This window comes from Erythrolamprus reginae, chromosome 7 (genome assembly GCF_031021105.1).
Source record: "Erythrolamprus reginae isolate rEryReg1 chromosome 7, rEryReg1.hap1, whole genome shotgun sequence".
In the NCBI taxonomy this organism is placed as follows: domain Eukaryota; kingdom Metazoa; phylum Chordata; class Lepidosauria; order Squamata; family Dipsadidae; genus Erythrolamprus; species Erythrolamprus reginae.
In genome coordinates, this window is record NC_091956.1 from 71,110,848 (window position 1) to 71,136,938 (window position 26,091).

General features: G+C 37.1%; 1 protein-coding gene across 8 annotated transcripts in view; it reads right to left on the reverse strand.

Annotated features, from left to right (window-relative positions):
• Positions 1–26,091, reverse strand: part of NR3C2 (nuclear receptor subfamily 3 group C member 2) — a 180,419-nt gene that overhangs the window by 12,620 nt on the left and 141,708 nt on the right. For all 8 annotated transcript variants that reach the window (XM_070757795.1, XM_070757800.1, XM_070757799.1 and 5 more), the window contains exons 7-8: positions 15,936–16,066; positions 4,774–4,931 (exon numbers count right to left, since the gene is read on the reverse strand). In XM_070757795.1, the coding sequence (XP_070613896.1) occupies positions 4,774–4,931; positions 15,936–16,066 (289 nt within the window). The remainder of the gene's footprint in view (positions 1–4,773; positions 4,932–15,935; positions 16,067–26,091) is intronic.

Sequence of the window (26,091 nt, forward strand, 5' to 3'; positions counted from 1 at the left end):
AACGCATCATAAAAAGATAGTAGAGGCTTTCACTGTGCTATCTTTATGTGGGGAGGCTGTGCAAGCTTCTACGGTATGTGCAAATGTACAGATGTGAGATACTTCTCCAAAGGTTTTTATAACAGAGTTTCCCAACCTTTCTGGACCAACGGGGAGGTAGAGAGGGGATAGCAAGTGTGCCCGAGCAGCTCCATTTGCATGAGTGGCGGGCACATATGCAAATTGAACATGTGCACCCGCTGCTTGTGCAAGTGAGATGCATGCACAAGTGCACGCACACCTGCCACTTCCACATCCCAGTTCTGAAGGGCTCAATGTGCAGTAGTGGGCTGCGGCTGTGGAATTAGGAACTAGTTTCTTTTAAATTTTGACTCCATCAGTTATATTACTTTGTTTCTGAATTCAAAGAGGTTTTGTTTTTGTTTTTTTAGAAAATAGGGATAAATGTGCTGGTGTTTTACAATTTTAATCAGCCTACCTTTTCTTTTCAGGATCTTTTTCCTTAGCTTGGCCTTTTTTGGCATTCATTTTTATTTTATTTATTTATTCTTTGTCCAATATACAATACATATGGAAGAGAATAGACATTAAGTAATATATATAAAGATAGAAAGTAAAAAAGAAGAGAAGTAGATGGGAGGGAGAGAATATATATGATATAAGAGATAAGGAGAGAATATATATTCGATATATATATATATATATATAATATAGATATAGATAAGGAGAGAATATATATGATATATATATATATATATATATATATATATATATATATATAATATAGATATAGATATAGATAAGGAGAGAATATATATGATTATATATATATAATATAGATATAGATAAGGAGAGAATATATATGATATATATATATATATAATATAGATATAGATATAGATAAGGAGAGAATATATATGATATATATATATATATAATATAGATATAGATATAGATAAGGAGAGAATATATATGATAAATGAGATAAGGAAAGACAATTGGACAGGGGACGATAGGCACATCAGTGCACTTATATACGCCCCTTATGTGTGCTTCCCATGAGGAGAACTAAAACAACTAATGTGAAATTTTCCTGTTGTTGTTATGCCTAAATTACAAATTATTATATTTATACTTTGCTATTGTATTTAAAGTAGCTCAGTTCCTTCTTTGCACAATTTAGTCTCCAAGGGCATTTTTTTGTGCATGACCTTTGGATTATTCTACTCAGTTTATTAAATGATGTAATTGTAGGGAACCACTGGAGGCACTACAGTATCTTAAACCAAACTGATAGACAAGGAGTTTATGTAATTTTCTCAAAGATACCTCCAATTTCAGAAGATGAGTCATACAAATCCAAATAATAAATAAATAAATAAATAATAAATGAGTCTTCTCGTTTTCAAAATTATCCTGTAACACAAGTATTCTGAAGAGGTGATACTTTCAAATAGTGATTTTCTATATCCAAGTTGAAATGAGGCAGAGCTTATTTGTCTTATTAAACCAATTCATATAGCCACCTCTCATACAAACAAGTGACTAGGCATTCTTCAACAGAGCTAAAAACAGTTAAGAGACATATTAAAAAATATAAAACCAAGCTAAAACTCTTTTGTTATATAACCAGAGTAATGTTGAAAAGGAGAAAAGTGATCTTCTTAGATAAGTAAGTAAGTAAGTAAGTAAGTAAGTAAGTAAGTAAGTAAGTAAGTAAGTAAGAAAGAAAGAAAGAAAGAAAGAAAGAAAGAAAGAAAGAAAGAAAAATAGAATAATAAACCCCTTTGTTATAAATCTATGTACATTTAAATGGGGTATTACCACAAACGAAACTGTGTAAGCGTATTATCCAGACATTCCAAGGAGTTACGCTAATATATCTACAGGGACTTTGATTTTTTTCCTAGAGGCTTCTAAAAATCAGTCCAAATATGCATAAAAATAGAAATATTCTAACTACTAAACTACATGATAAGATATTGACATGGGTTATAATATTAAACATAATGCACATCCATAAACCACACCAACTCTCAACCAGCCTCCTACAGAATCTATGTTTATGCATATTTGGATAAATTGAATTAAACAAAGTAGTAATTGAAAATGGTGAATCTGAAATTCTACTAGGTTTAATCCAAACATTCTAATCTGATTTGCAGAGCAAGATAATGCTGAACAACAACAATAACAACAAAAACACAAAGCAAATGCAACTCTCTAAAAAACCGAGTCGTTGCTGCAGTACTAATAATACTTTTAACTCCCACCAAGATTTTCAGTGTTTTAATTAACAGCACATCACTCAACAAATAATTCCATATGTACGTTCAGTAAACAAACCTCAGCCTTCCCTAAAGATCTGCCCTGAAATGCACCATACTGTATCTTCATAAATAAGCCAGTAAAGTACAAAGAGGCATATTTATATGCAACTTCTCACACACCAAGGCCAAAGTTTAAATTAAAAGTATATTTCATTGCGTCTATGCTAGTAAGAACAGAGTAGAGATTTTCTATATATTTCTTACTAAGATATTTTAATAGCTTTTAAAATATATTTGCAAATATCCTCACATATCTAGCATTCAACAAAAGTACTAAATAATAATTCCTACTGGAAAATTTAAAAAAAAAATTAAATTATTTTAGTATCATAGTCATGTAGCAGACTCGTTGTGTTCAAAGCTGCTTATACTTTGGAATACTGAAGATGCTGTTTCAACAATTATTACACTCAGCAAAGACTCTAAAAAGATTATGGTGTACAGAAATAAACATAGATTCTATATTAAGAAAAACAATGGAGAACTTGTTTCCGTACATGCCACGTCTTTTAAGAATTTAGAAACATATCACATTTTAATGAAACTCTAAACAAAGGACTTCAACTGATTTTCAGTGACTTATAAGGTTAATTTTGGGAACACGTTTGTGAATTGTCCTCAATCCACACACACAGGGACTGGCTTATAGCATCCAATGACCCAAAAGTAGTCTTCTGTATTTTTAGCTGCAGAACTTTGGTCTTGAGACTTATTTACTCTCTTGTTTTCTTTGTAGATCAGAAACAAAAGTGAAATAAGTGCAGTCAGGCGGTAGGGAAAGCAAGTGGGATGCTTGGCTGCATAGCTAGAGGTATAACAAGCAGGAATTATGATCCTGCTATATAGAATGCTGGTGAGACCACATTTGGAATACTGTGTTCAGTTCTGGAGACCTCACCTACAAAAAGATATTGACAAAATTGAATGGGTCCAAAGACGGGCTGCAAGAATGGTGGAAGGTCTTAAGCATAAAACGTATCAGGAAAGACTTAATGAACTCAATCTGTATAGTCTGGAGGACAGAAGGAAAAGGGGGGACATGATCAAAACATTTAAATATGTTAAAGGGTTAAATAAGGTCCAGGAGGGAAGTGTTTTTAATGGGAAAGTGAACACAAGAACAAGGGGACACAATCTGAAGTTAGTTGGGGGAAAGATCAAAAGCAACATGAGAAAATATTATTTTACTGAAAGAGTAGTAGATCCTTGGAACAAACTTCCAGCTGACGTGGTTGATAAATCCACAGTAACTGAATTTAAACATGCCTGGGATAAACATATATCCATCCTAAGATAAAATACAGAAAATAGTATAAGGGCAGACTAGATGGATCATGAGGTCTTTTTCTGCTGTCAGTCTTCTATGTTTCTATAAGTAATATGGCTGAAATCCAAAATTTATTTTCTGTTCCCATAATGTTTAGTAAGGGAAATGGGAGTATTCTTTGTTTTGATCGGGAACTATCTATTCCTCCTTCACTTTATTAGTATTACCAAAATAAACCCCATAGTGAAATAGGAAAAAGTTGTGAAAATATTATGCTTTGCTAATTTTTTCCCTAACAAAGATTTTGCCATATAATGCACAGGTATAGTATACGTGGTACCTTGCTCAATAATGATGACTGTGAGAAGGATCTTGGAGTCCTAGTGGACAACCATTTAAATATGAGCTAGCAGTGTGCTGCAGCAGCCAAAAAAGCCAATTTAGTTCTAGGCTGCATAAACAGGGGGATAGAATCGACATTACGTGAAATGTTAATATCACTTTATAATGACTTGGTAATGTCACACTTGGAATACCGCATCCAGTTTTGGTCACCCCAATGTAAAAAAGAAGTTGAGACTCTAGAAAGAGTGCAGAGAAGAGCAACATAGATGATTAGGGGACTCGAAGATAAAACATATGAAGAAAGGTTGCATGAACTGGATATGTCTAGTCTTATGAAAAGAAGGACAAAGGGAGATATGATAGTAGTGTTACAATATCTCAGGATTGCCACAAAGAAGAGGGAGTCAATCTATTCTCCAAAGCACCTGAGGGTAGAACAAGAAGCAATGGGTGGAAACTAATCAAGAAGAAGCAACTTAGAACTAAGAAGAAATATCCTTACGGTCAGAACAATTAATCCATAGAACAACTTGCCTCTAGAAGTTGTAAATTCCCAGCACTGGAAGTTTTAAAGATGATGTTGGATAACCATTTGTCTAAAGTGATGTAGGGTTTCCTGCCTAAGCAGGGGGTTGGACTAGAAGACTTCCAAAGTCCCTTCCAACTCCGTTATTCTGTTCTGCCAATGAAGCTATTTCTGCGGTACTAACTTCATATAACACGGGTTAGTAGCATGATACCTTTTTTAAGAATGAGAGCTTCAAGGATATTATTGATCTGATTTTTCTTCATAATATTCTGATACTCTGTATTGTAACCTAATTTACTTACATCATGAATGGAGTCCAGGAGTTTTGTAAGTTGATAAAATCGCTGCCAACTTTGCCCAGAATTGTTTGGATGTTTAGTTACCATTTTTCTAAGTTCTTTAATGTAATTTGCCCTCATTTCTTCAAACGCAGCTTGGCTCTTGAGGCCATCCTTGGGAACTGCAACAAAAAAAGTAAAACATGGTTTATTCAACCTTTTGTCAAATGTAAAAGAAAACTTGATTGTTGCAGCGAAGGCCAATTCGTAATGATCAGACTCAACATTTGTTATAATGCAGTTTCCATATTTCTTGTGCATTTTGTAGGCTGGCAACTGTATAAGCCCTTTAACTTGTGCAAAATATTCCTTATAGATGAATTTACAGAATGAGGTTAGCCGGGGTATTTAATAACAGAAGACAAGTTTTGGAGTTTGCTTGTATATGCTCTTTTTTACACATATATACATCGCATAGGCATGAAATATCTCTTACAATATCAAATATTTTATAATGTTCCTAAACTTTAATAACTCTTATTATATTCTTATTTATGAAATAATTTCCAACATGTACAACTACTTTCAGAATAAAATTGGTAACATTCTTAAAGATGGAAGAAACATAAAATGTACATCTATTTATTGTATTAAAATAATGGTTTTGAACCAGGATTATTTTGCAACTTAATTTTTTTAGGTTGCAAATATGGTACTAGTGGAAATGTTACTTGCATTTATTCATCAAATTTAAAAACTGCCCATCTCACTCTAAGTGGTGTACAGTGTCCCCTTGATTTTCGCGGGTTCGAACTTCGCGAATAGCCTATACCATGGTTTTTCAAAAAATATCAATTAGAAAATACTTCACTTTTTTTTCTATACCACGTTTTTTCCCGCCCAATGACGTCATACGTCGTCACCAAACTAGTAATTTTTTGCAAATAAATAACAAAAAAAAATATTGTTAATAAATAATTATGTTTATAAATATCAGCATCACCAAGTGTCTTATTCAATGGTGAGTACCAGTAATAATTGTGAGTAAATGGTTGTTAAGAAAATAGGAAATGGTAATTTAGGGGTTTAAAGTTTTAAGGGATGGTTTGTGATACTATCCATAGCCAAAAATTGTGTATTTGCTTCCACATCTCTACTTCACAGAAATTCGACTTTCGTGGGCAGTCTCAGAACGCATCCCCGCGAAAATCGAGGGAACACTGTACAGTCAAAAATATTAAAACCATATAATAATACAAAATCTCAATAGGATGAAACAGTGATAAAATTAAGTAAAAGTTAAAAAGGTGGAGAGGCTTTAACCAATACCAAGATTGGAGTTTTTCTGTGAACTCCATTGAAGTAAGCAGAGTCAGGTCTTAAAACTCTTCTGAAAATCCAGGACAGTGAGCCTCATGTGTGGCAGTAGGATATTCCAAAGCAGGGGTGAAATCCAGCAGGTTCCGGAGAACTGGTAGCGGAAATTTTGAGTAGTTCAGAACCGGCAAGGGAAATTGTCAGTAGTCCAGAGAACTGGCAAATACCATTTCTGACTGGCCCCAGAATGGGGTGGGAATGGAGATTTTGCAATAGCCTCCCCCAGGAGTGGGTTGGCAATGGAGATTTTACAGTATCCTTTCCCTGCCATTCCTAACAAGCCACACCATGGCCACCAAGCTATAACCATAGAACTGGTAGTAAAAAAAATTGAATTTCACCACTATTCCAAAAGGCAGAGGTAACAGCAGAGAAAGCTGTTTTCTTGTATCCCACCAGTCAAGTTAAAGTCCCATCAAGTTAAAGCTTTTTAACTGATGAGATGTGGAACATACCTTCTCTGCCAGCCTGGAGGAAGTGATCTGATGTAAATGAAGAAAAGATAGTTCTGCAGATAACCTAGTTAAGTAGCTAAACTAAACAATTAATTGATTAAATATCTAAAATGGAATTATTCTCAACAGAAATAATTTTTACAATGTTTTTCCTGAAATACTTCATCAGATTTTCTTCTTCTTTAAAGAATTTTCATGCTATTTTCCTTCCCAGAATGGAATAGAATAAAATAGAATTTTTATTCGCCAAGTGTGATTGGACACACAAGGAATTTGTCTTGGTGCATATGCTCTCAGCGTACATAAAATAAAATATACATTTGTCAAGAATCATGTGGTACAACACTTAATGATTGTCATAGGGGTCAAATAAGCAATGAAGAAGCAATATTAATAAAAAATCTTATTCCCAGAATGACAGTGCCATTATTCTGGCTATGTTTAAATAACTACATACAATTATATGGTACATTGAATAGAGTGCATAGAAATAATTTTCAAATTAACAAACTTTAATATACAGTATTCTAGTTTGAATTTATTTAATGATTTAAATGTCCTCTTAAATATTGACTATTTTTCTGCATTGTGGTAAATCAACATAAGCAATACGAAACTTCAGGATTCCTTCCTGCTTTTTATGGACTCAGGAACATTCTCTAGTAACCATAATCATATATTTAAAATATACAAAATCTATAAGCATTAGATAGTTTTGAAAAGTGTAAGTACTGACCCAATGAAGGATATCCGATCCCCATTAGAGCAATTTGTGAGGCTATTTGTGAGGCATGGGGGAGTTAAGTTATCCTTTCCCCCCAGGCTATTACAAGTTATGCATGGTATGTTTGTGTGTATGTTTGGTTTTTTATAATAAGGGTTTTTTAGTTGTTTTTATTAATTGGATTGTTCATGTTGTTTTACCACTGTTGTTAGCCGCCCCGAGTCTGCGGAGAGGGGTGGCATACAAATCCAATAAATAATAATAATAATAATAATAATAATAATAATAATATTCAACTCATTGCAGATCTTTCTTTCCATATTGTTAATAGCAGTAGTTAATTAGAAAATTGTATATCGATGCAAAGATGAATGCTGCTTTTGCATCAAACATTTTTTAAAACTTAGACAAAAGTCACAACCAACTGACATTCTAAAATCAATTTTGAAATAATACAGGTTGAATTGAATATTTTATTTGGTCAAATTTGACACATCAGCAATTTGACTCTGGTGCAGAAGCAAAAGAATAATGATCATGATAATAATAATAATAGTAATACTAATAAGAGAGGGAGTAAAGATGACATGAAGGAGAATAGATGTGTGTAAATGAGTACCTGGTACAGGATTAGGAAATGATAGCAGAAGGTACTTAATATAGAGTATTAAGAAGTATAATAACAGTATTCTTAAACCTAGGTTTTATATATTTTTTCTGTGAACCTCAGTTGTAAAAAAACTCTAAAAATCAATCCCCCTTTTGGTCAATTTACAAAAGATAGCTTGGAACTAGGAAAAGTAGAATGATGGAGAAGATTGCCTTCTTGCCTTGATCCAAAATAGTTTATCTTATATAAAAAGCCAATTGCAATGTTCTAAAAGTTAGACAGGTAATCTAGAATCACCCAGGATATTTTTAGATTACTTCTAGTTTTCATGAGGACAATCACTGAGATTGTCTCCATGGTATTATTAGAGACTTCCAAACAAACCCTCAAATGAATTTTATATGAGCTTCAAGACCTTATCAATACTGGCAACATAACTCCAATAATAGAATATATTTTTCTGATGTTCAATTACACAAACAAATTACTTCCCTGCTGTAAACCAGGATTCTTATTCTTAATTCAACATTCTTCTGTCACTATCAACTGCAAACAAAACTCCATATATAGATGGTGCTACAGTTTCATATAATTAAGACAAATAATTTGTAACTTTATTATAAGTTTCATGTTAAAATGATCTAAAGCAGGGGTTTCAAAATTGCATCATCGTGGCAGTTTCATGGGACTTTCCACTCCGTCACTAAAACTGGGCGTGGCCAGAACGTGACGCATTTGGCCCATGGGCCATAAGTTTGCCAGCCCTGATCTAAAGAGAGAAAACTAGTATGAAAAAAAATAAGCAACGTTTTATAGCATGGGAGGTTTCTTAGTGCTGTAGTGCGACATCTAAAAACCCATACTCTTTCTCATTTTAATGTCATATTATTCAATGAATACCCCCTGGGTTTGTTTGTTTGTTTATTTTTAAAGAAAAGCTGAACTTTTAAAATAGTATTCCACAATGATGATGACATTAAAAGAGATATTCAGAAGCTCAACAGCTGTTCCAAAAGAGCAATACTGTTCTAAATGTTTTTCTAAATAATTTAGCATCTGGAGGCAAGCAAATAGCTGGTCGGGGAGCTGTTGTTAGACCATTTCGGTTTTGGAGAAGATGCTAATGGTGGCAAATGGCACTTTATACATTTAACAGGAATATATATGGACCACTCTTTGGGAAGGGGAGAAGAGAACAGAAGTAACAGTTAGTTTGCACTGTTACTTTTCTGAAGGAAAGAGCAGGATATATATATATATAAAGATAAACTTTTCTATTTACAAGCATTCTATAGACCTCAATGGGGTATGAACTTGATGCTTTTATATAAGTCCCTAGGCAATGACTATCAGAATGACAGCATTCCTGCCTTTTTCATGAATCTAGATTCTGATTTCTGTTAATTCTCCCATACAGACTCTTACAGCTTCAAGGCATACATACATACATACATACATACATACATACATACATACTATTGAAATATGATAAGGGAGGAGAATTTGTGGCTTAGAGGGTAAAAGCACTGCCTAATAAGGCAAGCAACCCAAGTTCGAATCCCAGAAGGGTATACAGTAGTCCCTCGCTATATCGCGCTTCACCCACCACGGCTTCACTTCATCGCGGGTTTTGAAGTCAGCGTTGGCACAGATACGGCGCTTAGAAGTTTGGAAGGGCAGGACAAGCCAACCAGCCCGCGGCTGGGCGAATGATGAGCTCCGGCGGAGGCCCGTCCCCTCGTTCAACCCGCCTCGCCAGTGCCGAGAAGGCAGTCTTTGGAGGCGCGCTTAGTGGTTGGCGGCGGCGACGGTGTGCTTGGGGTTGTAGAAAAAGCTGGGAAAGAGGAGAAATTCCCCATTGCGGATTTCACCTATCGCGGACGGGTCTGGAACGTAACACCAGCGATAGGTGAGGGACTACTGTAGCTGGCTGGTGCTAAATTGATTGAAATAGGTCTATACTAATCTCCCTTTATTTCTTCACTAGTTCTTTGTAAGTTTGAAGATATGTATATATATGGATAGATAGATAGATAGATAGATAGATAGATAGATAGATAGATAGATAGATAGATAGATATAGATAAATAGACAGATATATATATATAGACAGACAGACAGACAGACAGACATAGATGTACATTGGTGATAACGAATAGTTCAAACCATGTATATATGTGTCCATGTCTATGTATGCATGCATATGTGTACACACACCAATACAACTGCATCAAATTCTGCGCTTTTTAAAAATCAAATGGATCTACTGAATATCCATACGGTATCATACTTCAATAATATATAGCTAATCATTTCACTATTTATATATAACCAACTAAATATAATTAAAGAAGGATATTTCCCCTTTCTACTTGTCCATTGATGGTTTAGTTAGCAGAGAGAGGCAAATAAATTTAAACAACCAGACATTAAATATACAACCCATTTTATAAACATGTCTATGTTCTATATACAATTTAGATAAAATTGGCACAAAATAAGAGTGGAATGATATTGTGTATATTTTTCTAAAGACAAATCTGTAATTTATTACAATAGCAGCCACAGAATTCAATATGCAAAATCTGATCATCAGAAACACAAGCAAAACTATATTTTGGGAAGTAAGCCCACTGGCTTATAATTTTGATCATTAAATTTGGCATTTAGCTATCTTTCCTCTTCTGTAGGCTGGAGGGAAAAACACTGATTGAGATATAATGAGTGGTTTCTTCCATGCTAATTGAAAGACGTTTCCTTCCTGTGACTAATAATCAAGTTTTAAATCAATTTCCAGAATTTGGTCACATGATTAAACAACAACCAATTAAAACAAACAATTGTTAAGAAAATAAAATGATCATAAGTTCAAATTATATGGCCATTCAGCAAATTACAGAGCTGTAAGTACAAACCCACTCTCCCCAATTGCATGGCAATAAAAACAGATATGCTGAAAAAGAGCTTCTACCCCAGAGCAGTAACTATACTGAATTCTACTGTACACTGCAATATTGATGCTTTTAATATTTTTCAGTTCAATTGTATAGAATGTGAAAGATGTGTACTTTTATTTTATTTTTTTATGTAGAATGTACACTGAAGATAGCATTTAATTTCACTGTATAAAGTGCAATGACAAAAAGGAAACTTTAAAAGCAAAAAAATGCTGCAAACTCACAAAAAAAGAGTTGTCATAAATGTCAGCCAGTTGCCAAACATCATATATGTGGTCATTTGGCTGTGAAGGGCACTTATAAAACATTTTACCAGGGATTGAAGGGATTTACTAGCCATTAACCACCCTTTCTGAAGCCACTGTAACTCTTAACAGCAATTAAAATGGTCATTGTAAGTCAACCACTACTTGTATTGCATGCAGTGTACATGTAAAACAATTTCAGAATACTGAAAACACACAGCATGATTCAGATATATGTGTAATTAAACTATACACTGTACTTATTCTTATTAGGTATAAATCCTAAACATCAAAATAATATCACAAAATACCCACAATTCACTAAAATACTCATCCAAGGATGCAAGGAAAGACCTACCACAACACTTAAAAAATTATATGTTACCAATGATAGCAGACTGGAAACTAAAAATATAAATATGCAGTAATGGAAACATTAACAACATATATTCTGAAGTTTAACTGACGTTCAAGCAAATATACGCAGAAGTTGTAAACTTCCTTGCATACTATGTAGAGGCAAGTATAAATATGTTTTAAAGACGTTTTTAAAGAATTAAAAGCAGAAAAGACAAAATGTTTTAAATGTACATACATTTTGTATGTCGGTATGAATTCAGCAGTTGGGAAATTAAGATTTATTTATTTTACTTTAAAATCTTTAACATTTCAAAACTTGGGGACTCAAATCCTTTCCCCTTTCTTTTTAGACTTTGTCATTCAACATTTGTTTCTTTCTCTTAAAACAGTATTATTTTGATAAAATTAAGAAACGGCTTTATTAAGTTTCCTTTCCTTACTTCCTGTCTCCCATATATCAATTTAGTTCAGGAAGTAATTTATTTCAGGTTATAGTTTTAGTGAAGGAAACAGATCCTAATATTTTGCTAAACTTTCAATGTTGACATCAAGCATGTTAAACACAATCTGTGATAAGTGTTTCAGTCCCATAAATTCTGCGTATAACTTAGAACACCAATTATAAGGAATAAATATTATAATTCAATATATAATCAAACCACGATGCAGTATTTTTCAGTTCCGACAGCTTTAAGATGGGTGAATTTCAAATCCCAGAATTTCCCAGCTGGCGTTAGACTGTTGAAGTTCACCCATCTTAAAGCTGCCCAGGTTGAAAAGCACCGTTATAAAGAGTAATAGGAGAGATTTATTTATTTGTATCATTCCTTGAACAATTCAAGCCTGTGGATATTTTCAACACACCTTCCTCCACATTCTTCACTCATATTTATATTATATTTATTCATATTTATATATGTATGCATGTTGTGTGTATATGTATGTTTAGTTTAGTTTAATCAGATTTGTATGCCGCCCCTCTCCGCAGACTCGGGGCGGCTCACAGCAACAGCAATACAAGACAAATCCAATATTAAATTAATTTTAAGAACACCACAAGTTAAAAACCAATCATACACACTAGCATACCATACAAAAATTTTATAAGCCTAGGGGGAAGGAACATGCCAATTCCCCCATGCCTGATGACAGAGGTGGGTTTTAAGGAGCTTACGAAAGGCTAGGAGGGTGGGGGCAACTCTGATATCTGGGGGGAGTTGATTCCAAAGGGTCGGGGCCGCCACAGAGAAGGCTCTTCCCCTGGGTCCCGCCAAACGACATTGTTTAGTTGACGGGACCCGGAGAAGGCCAACTCTGTGGGACCTAACTGGTCGCTGGGATTCGTGCGGCAGAAGGCGGTCCCGGAGATATTCTGGTCCGGTGCCATGAAGGGCTTTATAGGTCATAACCAACACTTTGAATTGTGACCGGAAACTGATCGGCAACCAATGCAGACTGCGGAGTGTTGGTGTGACATGGGCAAATTTAGGAAAGCCCATGATAGCTCTCGCAGCTGCATTCTGCACGATCTGAAGTTTCCGAACACTTTTCAAAGGTAGCCCCATGTAGAGAGCGTTACAGTAGTCGAGCCTCGAGGTGATGAGGGCATGAGTGACTGTGAGCAGTGACTCCCGGTCCAAATAGGGCCGCAACTGGTGCACCAGACGAACCTGGGCAAAGGCCCCCCTCGCCACAGCTGAAAGATGTTTCTCTAATGTGAGCTGTGGATCGAGGAGGACGCCCAAGTTGCGGACCCTCTCTGAGGGGGTTAGTGACTCCCCCCCCAGGGTGATGGATGGACAGATGGAATTGTCCTTGGGAGGCAAAACCCACAGCCACTCCGTCTTATGTATGTATGTATGTATGTATCTATGTATCTATCCATCCCAGCGCCCGGTTAGGTCCACAGAGTTGGCCTTCTCCAGGTCCCATCAGCCAGGCAATGCCATCTGGCGGGGCCTAGGGGAAGCGCCTTCTCTGTGGCGGCTGACTCCGGCCCTTTAGAATCAACTCCCTCCGGAAATTCGTACTGCTCCCACTCTCTTGGTCTTTTGCAAGGTTTTAAAAAATTACCTTTATATTTTATGTTTGGTACGTATGTGTTGTTTGGTTTTTAAATAGGATAGGGTTTTATATGCTTCTTTTTTAATATTAGATTTGTTTCGCTATAATATTGTTTTTTATTATTGTTGTGAGCTGCCCCAAGTCTTCGGAGAGGGGCGGCATACAAATCAAATAAATTATTATTATTATTATTATTATTATTATTATTATTATTATTATTATTACCTTTGCCTGCAGGTTTGGGGCCATTAAGTGTTAACATCTTATTCCGCCAGATGGTGTGAATGTATATTATTATGGGATGAATGTGGATGATTGTTTTTTAAGTATTAGCGTTTTAGATTCTTTTTAAGTTTTGGATTTCTGATATGCTTTATTTTTGTAATTTATTATTATTATTTATTTATTTATTTATTTGTTTATTATTTATTAGATTTGTATGGTGCCCGTCTTCAAAGACTCGGGGCGGCTCACAACAACAACAATACAATATACAGAATACAAATCCAATAAAAATTAAAAACGAAAAATTAAAAACAATCATTACTGCACAATCACACCATTCTTATGTATTACAGTCAGGAAAAAAGGTGGTGGTAGGGGGAAGAGATAGTTATTCCCCCCATGCCTGGCGACATAGATAGGTCTTCAACATATTGCGGAAGGCGGGAAGAGTATTTATCTTGTTGTGAGCCGCCCTGAGTCTACGGAGAAGGGTGGCATAGAAGTCCAAATAATAAATAAATAATAAATGTGCATGTGTACATTGTGTCTGTCTAGTTCAAACATATATGCAAACCTCCAAACAAAATACTTGATTGCAACTTCGTAGTTGTATTCTAGTAATAATATACATGAATCTCACATACATTTTAGAAACAGACATAATGCTAGACTTTACTTTGAAGCATGCAGGATTTCATTTTATAAATCAAGCAAATGAATCTTAAAGAAATGCAAATTATCATGTCATGAAGAGAAACTGGGCATGTGTCATATTGAATTCAGCTTTAATACACTAAGGATTTTAAAGGTAAAAACAAAAACAGATTTATGCTGTATAGAAGAGTTAATGCCATTTTATGTGGGCTGAAAAGTATAACAGGATTTGGTACTGAAGCTAGGATGTCTGTTCTCAATTACCAGCCCTTTTTAGGAGCTACGAATGAGAGGTTTGAACTCACTTCAAACTATCACACAATGCATTAAAGTAATCAATTCTGATTTTCAAAAACTGCTATAGATGTTAAGCCTTCCAGTTCTTAAAATCAAAATTCTCTTGTTTTCTTTTTTAATTTATTGGATACTGATTAGTCAGTTATTATTATACTGTACAATACACTGTACAGTGGTACCTCGAGATACGAGTTTAATTCGTTCCGGACCTGGGCTCTTAAGTCGAGCAGCTCTTATCTCGAACGACTTTTCCCCATAGGAATTAATGTAAATAATTTTAATTGGTTCCAGCCCTCAAAAAACTCACAAAGTTAGTCTAAATTATGCAGAAAGACATGTTTTTAATGAAGAAATGTACATGTACATATAAATGAATAATGAAGTTTCTTTCACTTAACTTGTAAACTTTCTTAAACTTTTAAATTTACATATGTTCAACTTCTCTGCCACCCAATCCTGTAGGACAGAGGTCCCCAACCCTTTTTGCACCAGGGACCGGCTTTAAGCGATCAAGAGAGGAATGGGTGAATGAATGGACGGAGGGTGGGAAGGAAGGAAGGAAAGAGGGAAGGGACAGGAACAGAGGAAGGAAGCAAGGAAACTTATGAAAGGGGAGAGTAAGAGAGGAATGAGTGAAGGGAGGGAGGGAGGGAAGAAGGTGGGAAGGAGAAAGAAAAGAAGAAATAGAGGAAGGGAAGGTAAAAGAGAGAAAGAAAGAAAGAAAGAAAGAAAGAAAGAAAGAAAGAAAGAAAGAAAGAAAGAAAGAAAGGGGGAAGGGACAGGAACAGAGGAAGGAAGCAAGGAAACTTATGAAAGGGGAGAGTAAGAGAGGAATGAGTGAAGGGAGGGAGGGAGGGAGGGAAGAAGGTGGGAAGGAGAAAGAAAAGAAGAAATAGAGGAAGGGAAGGTAAAAGAGAGAAAGAAAAAGAGCAAGAAAGCTGCAAGCCCCCCCCCCCCGAGCCCCCCAGGCCGGCTGCAACCTTTTAAAACACGCGCACCGCTTCGCAGCTGTCTCCTGAAGCCGAACGCGGAAGTTAGCGTTTGGCTTCAGGAGACAGCTCCTTGGCGCTTGTATCTCGAATTTGGGCTTGTAAGTAGAACAAAAATATCTCTCCCCTCCCAGCTCTTATCTCGAGTTGCTCTTAAGTAGAGCAGCTCTTATGTCGGGGTTCCACTGTAGTATTTAAAAATTGTGACTGGAATCATCAAGAAAATCACCTGTGCTTAACAGCAACAAAACTTTCATTATGGTGTATTCTTCAAAGCTAAGCTGCAGACGAACAAATTGAAGGCTGATCTGGTGCATTCCTTGGCATAATTCGAACATTGCAGATTGCCGCATCCTTTCTCTGTAAAATAAAAGAGGCAAGTAAAATAAAGATATGCTGAAGCTTTCAAATGTTTTATTATTTAATCTTTTGCATTGTATTTTTGATATGCCCTTTAGTGCCTACCTTGTTGCAGTGAGATGGATGACCATGTACAACAAATTAATGGTTTATTGTACGCAATTAAGATAAAAATAATTTATGCTGTTGTTTTTGCTAGGCAAAAACGATAGACTTTTCCTCAAAGGTCGTTTTCATCTCATTAATAACTGTATAAACTACACACAGAGTTTGGTTAACATGATAAAACACTGACTGAAGTACGGTATTATCCTGTCAAAATTAATCCTCCATAAGTGCCAATGGGTTTTCTCGTGAAGGTTGCTAAATATTTGGTGGGCTGCTTAGGTGACTCAGAAACATTTTGAATGAAAATCCAGTTCAATGCAGATTTAAGCCCAGGTTTGGAATAGAGAATGCTTTCGGTACTCTATGGGATTTTTTTTTATCAAAAAAGGAGAGTGGAGAATCATTTGGTTCTACAGTATGTTTTGAATAAAGGAATTATTATTTCATACCGTTTCGATCCAAATATGATTGCCCATTGGTTGGTTTAGGAACATTAGAGTCCTGTTTTTAAACAGCCTAAGAACTACAGTATTTTATTTTATTTAATATTTTCTAAAAACCACTATACAGTAGTCCCTCACCTATCGCTGGTGTTACGTTCCAGACGTGGCCGCGATAGGTGAAATCTGCAATGGGGAATTTATCGACTGATAGTACTTATTTAAGTATTTATATTGTAATTGTTTGGTAAGTTTTCATTGTTTTAAGTATTTATAAACCCTTCCCACAGAGTATTTATTTTAGATACAGTATTTAAATACAGTATTTACAATTTTAGATATTTTGTTTTAGAAAAAACCTGCCGATCGAGTTCGGCGGGCTGTTTAAATCTGCCGATCGACTTCCTCAGAAACCCGCGATGAAGTGAAGCCGCAGTAGGTGAAGCGCAGTATAGCGAGGGACTACTGTAAAGATTTTAAGGTGGGTGCAAACGAGAGTTCATGTAATAACACCTGATTTTACCTTCCCTTTTCAAGAAATCAAGCTAAGAATTGGATGTCTTCAATTAACTAAGTAACAACTAGGTGATATTATACAATTCAGAAAACAACTAAACTAGTATCAGTACACTGAACAAACAGATAAACTCATTTAACTTTAACCAAAGACAAATTCCTTTTATGTCTAATCACACTTGGTCAGTAAAGAATGCAATGCGATGCGATGCGTATCATATTGTATTGTATTGTGTTGTATTATTATATTATATTATATTATATTATATTATATCATATTATCTGTTTCATGATATCAAACAGCAAAGGGAAGAGTGTTGAATCCTGAAGGACTAGATAGACTATGGGCATGCCCTCATCTTCTCTACCCATATAAAGTTTAATATTATCATATTTTTCCTGAGGACAAGATGCATCTTTTTACCCCCCAAAAGAAGGTGAAAACTTGGGTGCATCTTATACACTGAATGTAGCTCCACCCAGCCACCCCAACTCTTTGGTCTCTGCCTCTCAGCAATTTACCTCCTTTCAGCAAACAGAACAGAGCCTGTTAAGCCACGCAACTCTTTCTGGTGTTAGTATACTATCATAAGGTACCTTTCTCCAATTCTTTGTTATTGCTATGGTCAGGCACACAGGCACAGAAATTATTTATTATTGTTGTTGTTGTTGTTGTTGTTATTTATTAGATTTGTATGCCGCCCTTCTCTGAAGACTTTAAATACACAGCATCTATATTGTTTGCTGTTTGCTGGGGGGCAAATTGCTGAGAGCAGAGGCAGAAATTTTCCCTTTTGTTTTCCTCCCCCAAAACTATGGTGCATCTTATACTCTGGTGCATCTTATACTCGGAAAAATACAGTAGGTTCATTTTTCTAGCTAGAATTAATGTTCACATATGAACAGAAGATGCAGATTGTAATAGAATTATAAAATAAAAGTTAGTATTTTGATTACATAGAGAAGTAATGTATTTTTCATCAGCAAAAGCAAAAGGAAAACCCCCCAAAATGAAATAAAACAAATCCAAATGTTGGCCTATGAGTAAAACACAAATTTACTGATTTCTGCATCATCCTATAAGGTGAAAACATAAAGAGAAAAGAAATCATACCAGCTATTTATTTAGAAAATTTATATTGCTACCTACTTCCACATGGAGACTCAAGGCAGCTTAGAGGACAAAACCACAATATAAAAGAAATAATAACAATAATAAAATAATAATTAAATAATAATCCCCAGCCCTCACCCCATCCTGGCGACAACATAATTCCTTCCAGAATCAGATAATGCATAATTCCTTCAAGATGAGTCAAGACTGAACTTTTCAAGGAATTAGTAATTTATATGGAAAGGACAGTTGCACATTAATGTCACTGTTGAAATGAAAGCAATATCTCAATTTCAGCAACTGTCCAAATGGGCAGTATTAATATAACCCATTATATACAGCGTAAGGACTGTAACAGCCATCTTGAAGTACTGATAGGGAGAATATAGACGCAACCATTGTTTCAACTGAGAAATTGTGAGCATCCTAGACCAAATTAAAATCATAAACACTAGCAAATTCAATTCTATTCAATTCTATTCAATTGGAAGCTTGGCATTCAGACCAATTAGCAAATACATAGAGATAAATCACATTTACACATCATTCAAAAGAGACAATGAAAAAGTTAAGAAGGAAATAAGACTAGAACTCATCCTCACCAGTAAACTACATTGAGTCATGCTAGTATAATGAGTGACATAGGAATTAGATAGAAAGATAGATAGATAGATAGATAGATAGATAGATAGATAGATAGATAGATAGATAGATAGATAGTGTTGTGATTCAGCCTGAGGCTGCTCAGGGACCAGCTGTGTCTCTGCTGGCTCCATGCCTGGAGGAGGATGACAGCACAGAGGAGGGGGCTGAACAGTCGGACGGGGGAGAGGAGAGTCAGGAATGGGATGAAGGAGAACAGCATGAGAGCCCTGGGGGGGGGGCTCTCCCCAGCCAGTAGCTTGGAGTCATTAGGTGATGACGCACAAGCTGTCATTGACATGAGACAGAGACGTTCAGAGCAACGAAAGGAGCAGTTAAAGAAATATTTTCACCATTGAATTAGAAACAGCTGGGTTTGGGTGTGGTCCTCATCAGCAGGGTTTAAAAGGCAGGCAAGGCCTTGAAGCCATGTGCAGTGTTATCAATTGGAGTTGCGGTGACCTGTTTTGATTCTCAGCGTCTCTGATCTTGGCTTGTGGCCTCGCAGTCTGGAAGACTCGTGGGAGGCGTCTGTTTGCTATCTACAGCTTCGTCTTGGCAGCAAGAATCTGGTATTGCTTCATGGACTATTCCCTTCGTGTATATATTTGAAGTTCCAGCATTTTTCCTGTTTGTAAGGACATTTTCTGTTACCTGTGTTTTCCTTGAATTATATAAACTGCCTTTGCCTTTTACCAGTGTGTCTGGCTTCTCTTTTTGGGTTGGTATTGGCTTCTGGAGTGACCCAGACAGAACAGATAGATAGATAGATAGATAGATAGATAGATAGATAGATAGATAGATAGATAGATAGATAAATCAATCTGGAATTAGCACTAGTTAAACTATCAAGCAGGAAATAATATACTAATCAAGGAACTTCCACAGAAACAGCAACAAGCTCACAAATATTGGGAGGGCAAGCAACTGTATATAAACAGGAAGTAAACCCCACATTCACTAGCTCTGTTAATATTACCTAGTCAGGTACCGAAATGTTTGCAAGCAAACAGCCAAGTTCAGAGAGGCCCAAGAATTGCACAGATCAAGCCTGAGCTACCTATATTCTCTTCATTGGAACATCTCTAAGCTTTCTGCACTGGAGATTTCAAATGAGTAAGTATTTCTGAAAACTAGGAGATAAAATTATTGGATAAGCATGTGCTAAAATAGACTAAACAATAGAAATATATTTGCTGTTTTGAAGAATTTGTTAAAATATGGTTATCACTTCCTGGGTGGAACAATGAAAACAAAACAAAACAAACACACACACGCACAAACCCAACATACGTTTGAAGTTTGGAAGGAGACAGCTTCAGAACTTTTATAATCTGCACTGCTTATTCTCAAATGAGGAAGATATTGTTATCGTGACATATATTGAATATATTCTCCTATAGATAGACTGATGTAATCTTGACTATGTTTTCAAATACTAAACCTATTTCAATCTAGGCTTAAAATTACATTAGTTGGCATCAATCATCCCAACAGTTTAATCTGCTGACTTTTCTATAGCTGGCAAACCTTTGACCTTCTTATCTTCCATCCTTCTTCAGTTCTGTTGAGAGCTTAGTACAACTGCCATGTTAGCTCACTTCTTCAGGTAGCATCCAAGAATCTATTTTCAGCAGTCTTATCACTTAATCATGAACTGTTAAGATTTATTAGTCCAAACTGGGTTTTGCTAAAGCCACAAACACTGAGGTTTCCCTCTCCATCTAATCTGACAGCAATTAGCTATGTTTCCGGCCTTTCCCTAACCACAATTCTTTGTTTCCAACCCTGTGTATGCATGTTTACTACCCTTTTTCTGTGCCTTATTTAAATCTAAACTAACATCTATTATAAGCATCTTATCCATAACAGAATACAGTGGTACCTCATCTTACGAACGCCTCTTCTAACGAACTTTTCAAGATACGAACCCGGTGTTTAAGATTTTTTTGCCTCTTCTTCCGAACTATTTTCACCTTACGAACCGAAGCAGCTGCTGCTGGGATGAAGGGGTTTCTTTTTTCCCCCTTTTTTGAAGAAAGAAAAGGGAGGGGCTGCTTGGAGTAGGAAAGATTTTGCAGAGAACAAGGTGCTTGCAAAGGCACTGAAAGGGTGTCTTTTGAAGAAAGAAAAGGGAGGGGCGCCCCCCTTGCCTTTCTTCCTTCCCACTCACCCTATAGCCTAGCCTTGCTTCTTCCACCCGCCCCCTTTAGCTGCTCCTCCCTGCCCTCTGTTCGCCTCCCTTCTAAAGTTTGGGATTTTCCTGAAGGATTTGCACGCATTATTTGCTTTTATGTTGATTCCTATGGGAAACATTGTTTCATCTTACGAACTTTTCACCTTACGAACCTCCTCCTGGAACCAATTAAGTTCGTATGATGAGGTACCACTGTATAAGTTTAGTGATTTTAGGGTGTTTCGATAAACACATGAAGGCGCTTGGGAGCATAAATGAGCCTGCCCTCCAGGACTTGCCAGACTTTTCTCTTCTGCTGCCTTTCCATGGTGGGAGGGACAGGTCCTGGGATAAGGGCTCGTTCAGTCTCCTGAGTGCTGCCTCCGCTGCTGCCGCCATGGAGGGTCAGCTGAGGGGGGCAGTCTTATTTTCCCCTTTGCTGCCGTTCCATGGCAAAAGCAGCAGTGCCTGCGCATGGGAGGGTGCAGTGGTCGGCGAAGGTGTTCCAAGTAGAGGGCGCCAGCTGCAGAATACCCGAGCTGAGGCAACTTTGCTTGGAACGCCTTTGCCGACTGCTGCGTCCTCCCAAAGGGGCCCCAAAGGCAGGAGATTACGGTGGGGGGCTGATGGAGTCGAGCCCCATCCCATCAGATCAGGGGTCCCCAAACTTTTTACACAGGGGGCCAGTTCACTGTCCCTCAGACTGTTGGAGGGCCGGAGTATAAAAAAAACCTACGAACAAATCCCTATGCACACTGCACATACCTTATTTAAAGAAAAAACCAAAAAGGGAACAAATACAATATTTAAAATAAAGAAGTAATAAAGTAATAAAGTAATTTATATTTCTTTATTAACAAGTAAATTTAAACTTAAATCAACCAACTCCCTTCATTTCTCCTTCCTTCCTTCCCTCCCTCCTTCCTCTCCACTTCTCTCTTCCCTCTCTGTTTTTTTCATTCTCTCTCATGTTTCATTTTCCTCTCCCTTGTTCTTTCCCTCCATCATTTTCTCATTTTTCTCTTCCTCTTTTTTTTCTCTCTCTCTTTCCATCTCTCCCTCTTCCTTTCTCTCTCCCTCTCTATCTCTCCCTCAGCCCCCCTCTCTCTTTCTCTCTGTCCCTCTCTTTCTCTTTCTCTCACTCACTCTCTTTCTATCTCTCCCTCTTTGTATCTCTCACTCTTTCCTTCCACCCACCCAACTTCTCCTTCCTTCCTTCCTCCTTCCCTCCCCCCTCCCTGTCTCCTTCCCCCTCCCTCCCTCTTTCTCTCCCTTCGTTCCTTCCTTCCTTTCTCTTTCTCTCCTCCCTCTTTCTTTTTTCCCTCCCTCACTGCCACCCACCCAAACTCCCCGCCCCCTGGCTTTCCTCCTCCTCCTTGCCGCCACCAAATGCTCAGCAGCAGAGTGGATGGGAGATTCGGGAGCTTATTATATAGACCGGTAAAATATCGTACGCTGCCGTGGGCCGGATAAATGGCCTCAGCGGGCCACATCCGGCCCGTGGGCCGCAGTTTGGGGACCGCTGCATCAGATGATCAAAGCCACCCCATGGGCTCCTCCGCTGGCTGGATGCATTGAGGTGATGTGCACCCACCTCTCTAAAGCTGCTGCCAGGCGCCCCACTCATCCCCGGGGCCAATCCACCGGTCTCCAGCCGACGACTACTGGGCAGCCTTGAGGATAGCCTCTGCGGCTCCTGCCCCCTGCCCCACCCATTTTTTGACGTACCTTTTTGAGGTAAAAAGGTGTGTCTTATACACTGAAAAATACAGTAATTATTCACATATACTGACACTTTCAGTTTAAAGTCCCCAGATTATAATTGCAATTTCAGATTACATTTTTAGCTTTGTTTCCTGTACATCACTCCATATTCACTCATAACATGCTCAATACAGTTTATTTGAAACACCACTTATTTTTTAAAAATGTCACTTAGTGCTCTTTTTCCTTTTAGTGGTATTAAAAAACTCCTACTTTCCAGTATTTGTCAAAAGAGTTTAAAGCATTATTTCAGTATTACATAATGAAAATGTATTTTATTCCATATATAAAATTCAATCTTGCATTATTCCTTTATTCCACAGAGATGCTTCAGCAGCCATAAATGCTCTCTTGGTTATTCTCTTTGATCATAATGATTTCTACAACAGCAGAAACATCTACTGAGGAGTAGAATTCAATGGCACTTACGGTTGATTATGTCACTTATTGACAATTATGTACTAGACTTGAGTTTTGCAAGACCAGAATATTAAATACATCAGAATAAACTATAGTGCTACATAGAGATATATTTGAAATCAAAATGTAACAACATATTTTATTTATTTATTTATTTATTTTATTTATTTATTGGATTTGTATGCCGCCCCTCTCCGCAGACTCGGGGCGGCTAACAACAATGATAAAAAACAACATGTAACAATCCAATTTAATAAAACAACTAAAAACCCTTATTATAAAAACCAAACATACACACAAACATACCATACATAACTTGTAATGGCCAAGGGGAAGGAATATCCTAACTCCCCCATGCCTGGCGACAAAGGTGGGTCTTGAGTAATTTGCGAAAGACAAGGAGGGTGGGGGCCATTCTAATCTCTGGGGGGAGTTGATTCCAGAGGGCCGGGGCCACCAGAGAAGGCTCTTCCCCTGTGGCCCGCCAAACAACATTGTTTGGTCGACGGGACCCGGAGAAGGCCAACTCTGTGGGACCTTATCGGCAGCTGGGATTTGTACGGTAGAAGGCGGTTCTGGATGAGGGGAACGAGGGCTCAGTAGTTCAAGGTACTGAGCTTGATATCTGGAAATCTGATGGCCCAGATTTGAGACCCAAGTTCTGCCAGATGGGTTGAGGTCCCTTTACTTGTGCCACTTCCTGGCCATCTAGCGCTTCATAGGTATTCAAATGCAAGTAGATAAATAATATTATGACCCAAGTCACACACAGGGTAATATGTGCTAATAGAATATGTTTACTGCACTACAGTACTCTACTTATTATAGCAATATCTCCCAAGTCACAAATTCTGTTCCCAAGCAGTTCAGTGAGTAAGTCTAAGCAGTAAGTTCTCAAACAAACCCAAACCCCAAGGAAGCTTCCCGGGGCAAGTCTAAATCCAAATTCAAAGCTGATAAAGCAAACTCTAAGATTACAGTGCAAAACCAGGACACAGGAAGCACAGAGCTGAGGATGGTGATCAGGAAAATTGTTATTTTTGACAACCGCTCCCTTCCACATGCCAGCCTAAGTAACCCACAAATAGGGACAAGGCTGTTCTCACAAGTTTCCCATCTCTCTGCTCTTCATGTCTGTGGATCAGGTGGGATTAGTAGTTATTTCCCTCAGAGGCAGCCTGTTACTAATCCTCGGTTAATTTATTGACATCCATGCCTCTCCTTCCTGTTCTTGAGTAGGTGGCTATCCACCTACTCAGTCAACTGCACCCCTGATATCTAATCGACCTGAGAATACTTCCTTTTCTATCCCCAGCTAAGAGTCCCTGGGTTAAGGGTTCCTCTTCTATCCCTAGGCTAAGTGTTCCTGGGGATCTGGAGTATGCCTAACGGGTATGGTTCCAGCTCATCCTCTTCCAAGTCAGTAACTGACGTGGACATCATAAATAGACACCACTTTAGTGGGAAGGTAACAGTGTCCTGTACACCTCGGCATATAGTCATGCTGGTCATATGACCATGGAAATGTCTTCAGACAACACCGGCTTCTTCAGCTGAGAACAGGACATGACCACTGGCCCCTAGAGTCAGAAATGACTGGACAGGGAAAACCTTCACCTTCACCATATTTTATAAAACCAAGTTTAGCAATGAGACAAATTATGCCTGCTGTTTGAGTATTAATCCCCTTCTGAGAATGGAAGAATAGCCTAACATAAAAGAATAGAAGGGATGATGCCTTTACATCACATTTAAATATTTATAAAACTTGTGGCTTAGAGGTTAATATCCTGCCTTGCATGCAGAAGGCTACAAGTTCAAATCCCGTAAGGGTATGTATAGCTGATGAGGCCATAATAAGGCTGAAATAGATCTATATTAGGCTCTCTTCCTTTTCACTTATCAGCAAAATATGTAACTATATATTACATATTGTGTGTGTGTGTGTGTGTGTATGTAATATTTATACAGTATTAATAGCACACTAGCTCTGAAGAACTGGGCATAGGTTGGAAAGATAAAAGAGCACTTTAAACTAAATGTACCGTTTTCCCCTAAATAAGACATCCCCTGATAATAAACCCAGTAAGACAGGGTCTTATTTTCATGGAAACACGGTAGGATCATTATTTCTGATCTAGGTGGTCATCAATGGACACTGGTTATATCTCTTTTTCATATCTGTCCACTATATTAGCTTTATATTATTAATGACAGATCAGTAAATATGAATCTGTATATGAATCTCATAGCAGACCTACATGATCTTTTGTTTGCTTTTACCTTACAGGAATTCAAATAAGAATAGACAGGCACTTTATATTATAACACAATCTACCAACTTACATAACTGATATAGCTCCCATAAAAATTTTAGAAAACGATACACCTATTTTTATCTTATACAGTAATTTGCATATCTTTTTTCTTATGAAACTGATAATTTTTAAATATAAAATGAAACGCTTTTTAAAAACTTTTTATAACTGCAAACATGTTCCTAATAACTATGTAATTGTGAACCACTTGGAAACACATTTGCTCAAGATATAGAAGCAATTTCCATAACAGCAGGGGTTCTGTATTGCTGATTGTGAGAACTGGTGTCATTATTACTACAGCCTTGAATGGACCAAGTTGAACATTGTCCAGAAGATTATAGCCGAGGCAACATTTTGTTCTAGGGCACTGTATGTATATGTAAGTAACTATTGCTATTTAAGTTCCTAATTTTAAAGCTAGGAAGAAGAAAATAATATATTAGTTCAGAAAAAAAATGTCCATTTTACAGCAAAAGCTTAATTTAGAATTAACTAATACTGCACCTCTATAACTGTCTGGTTTG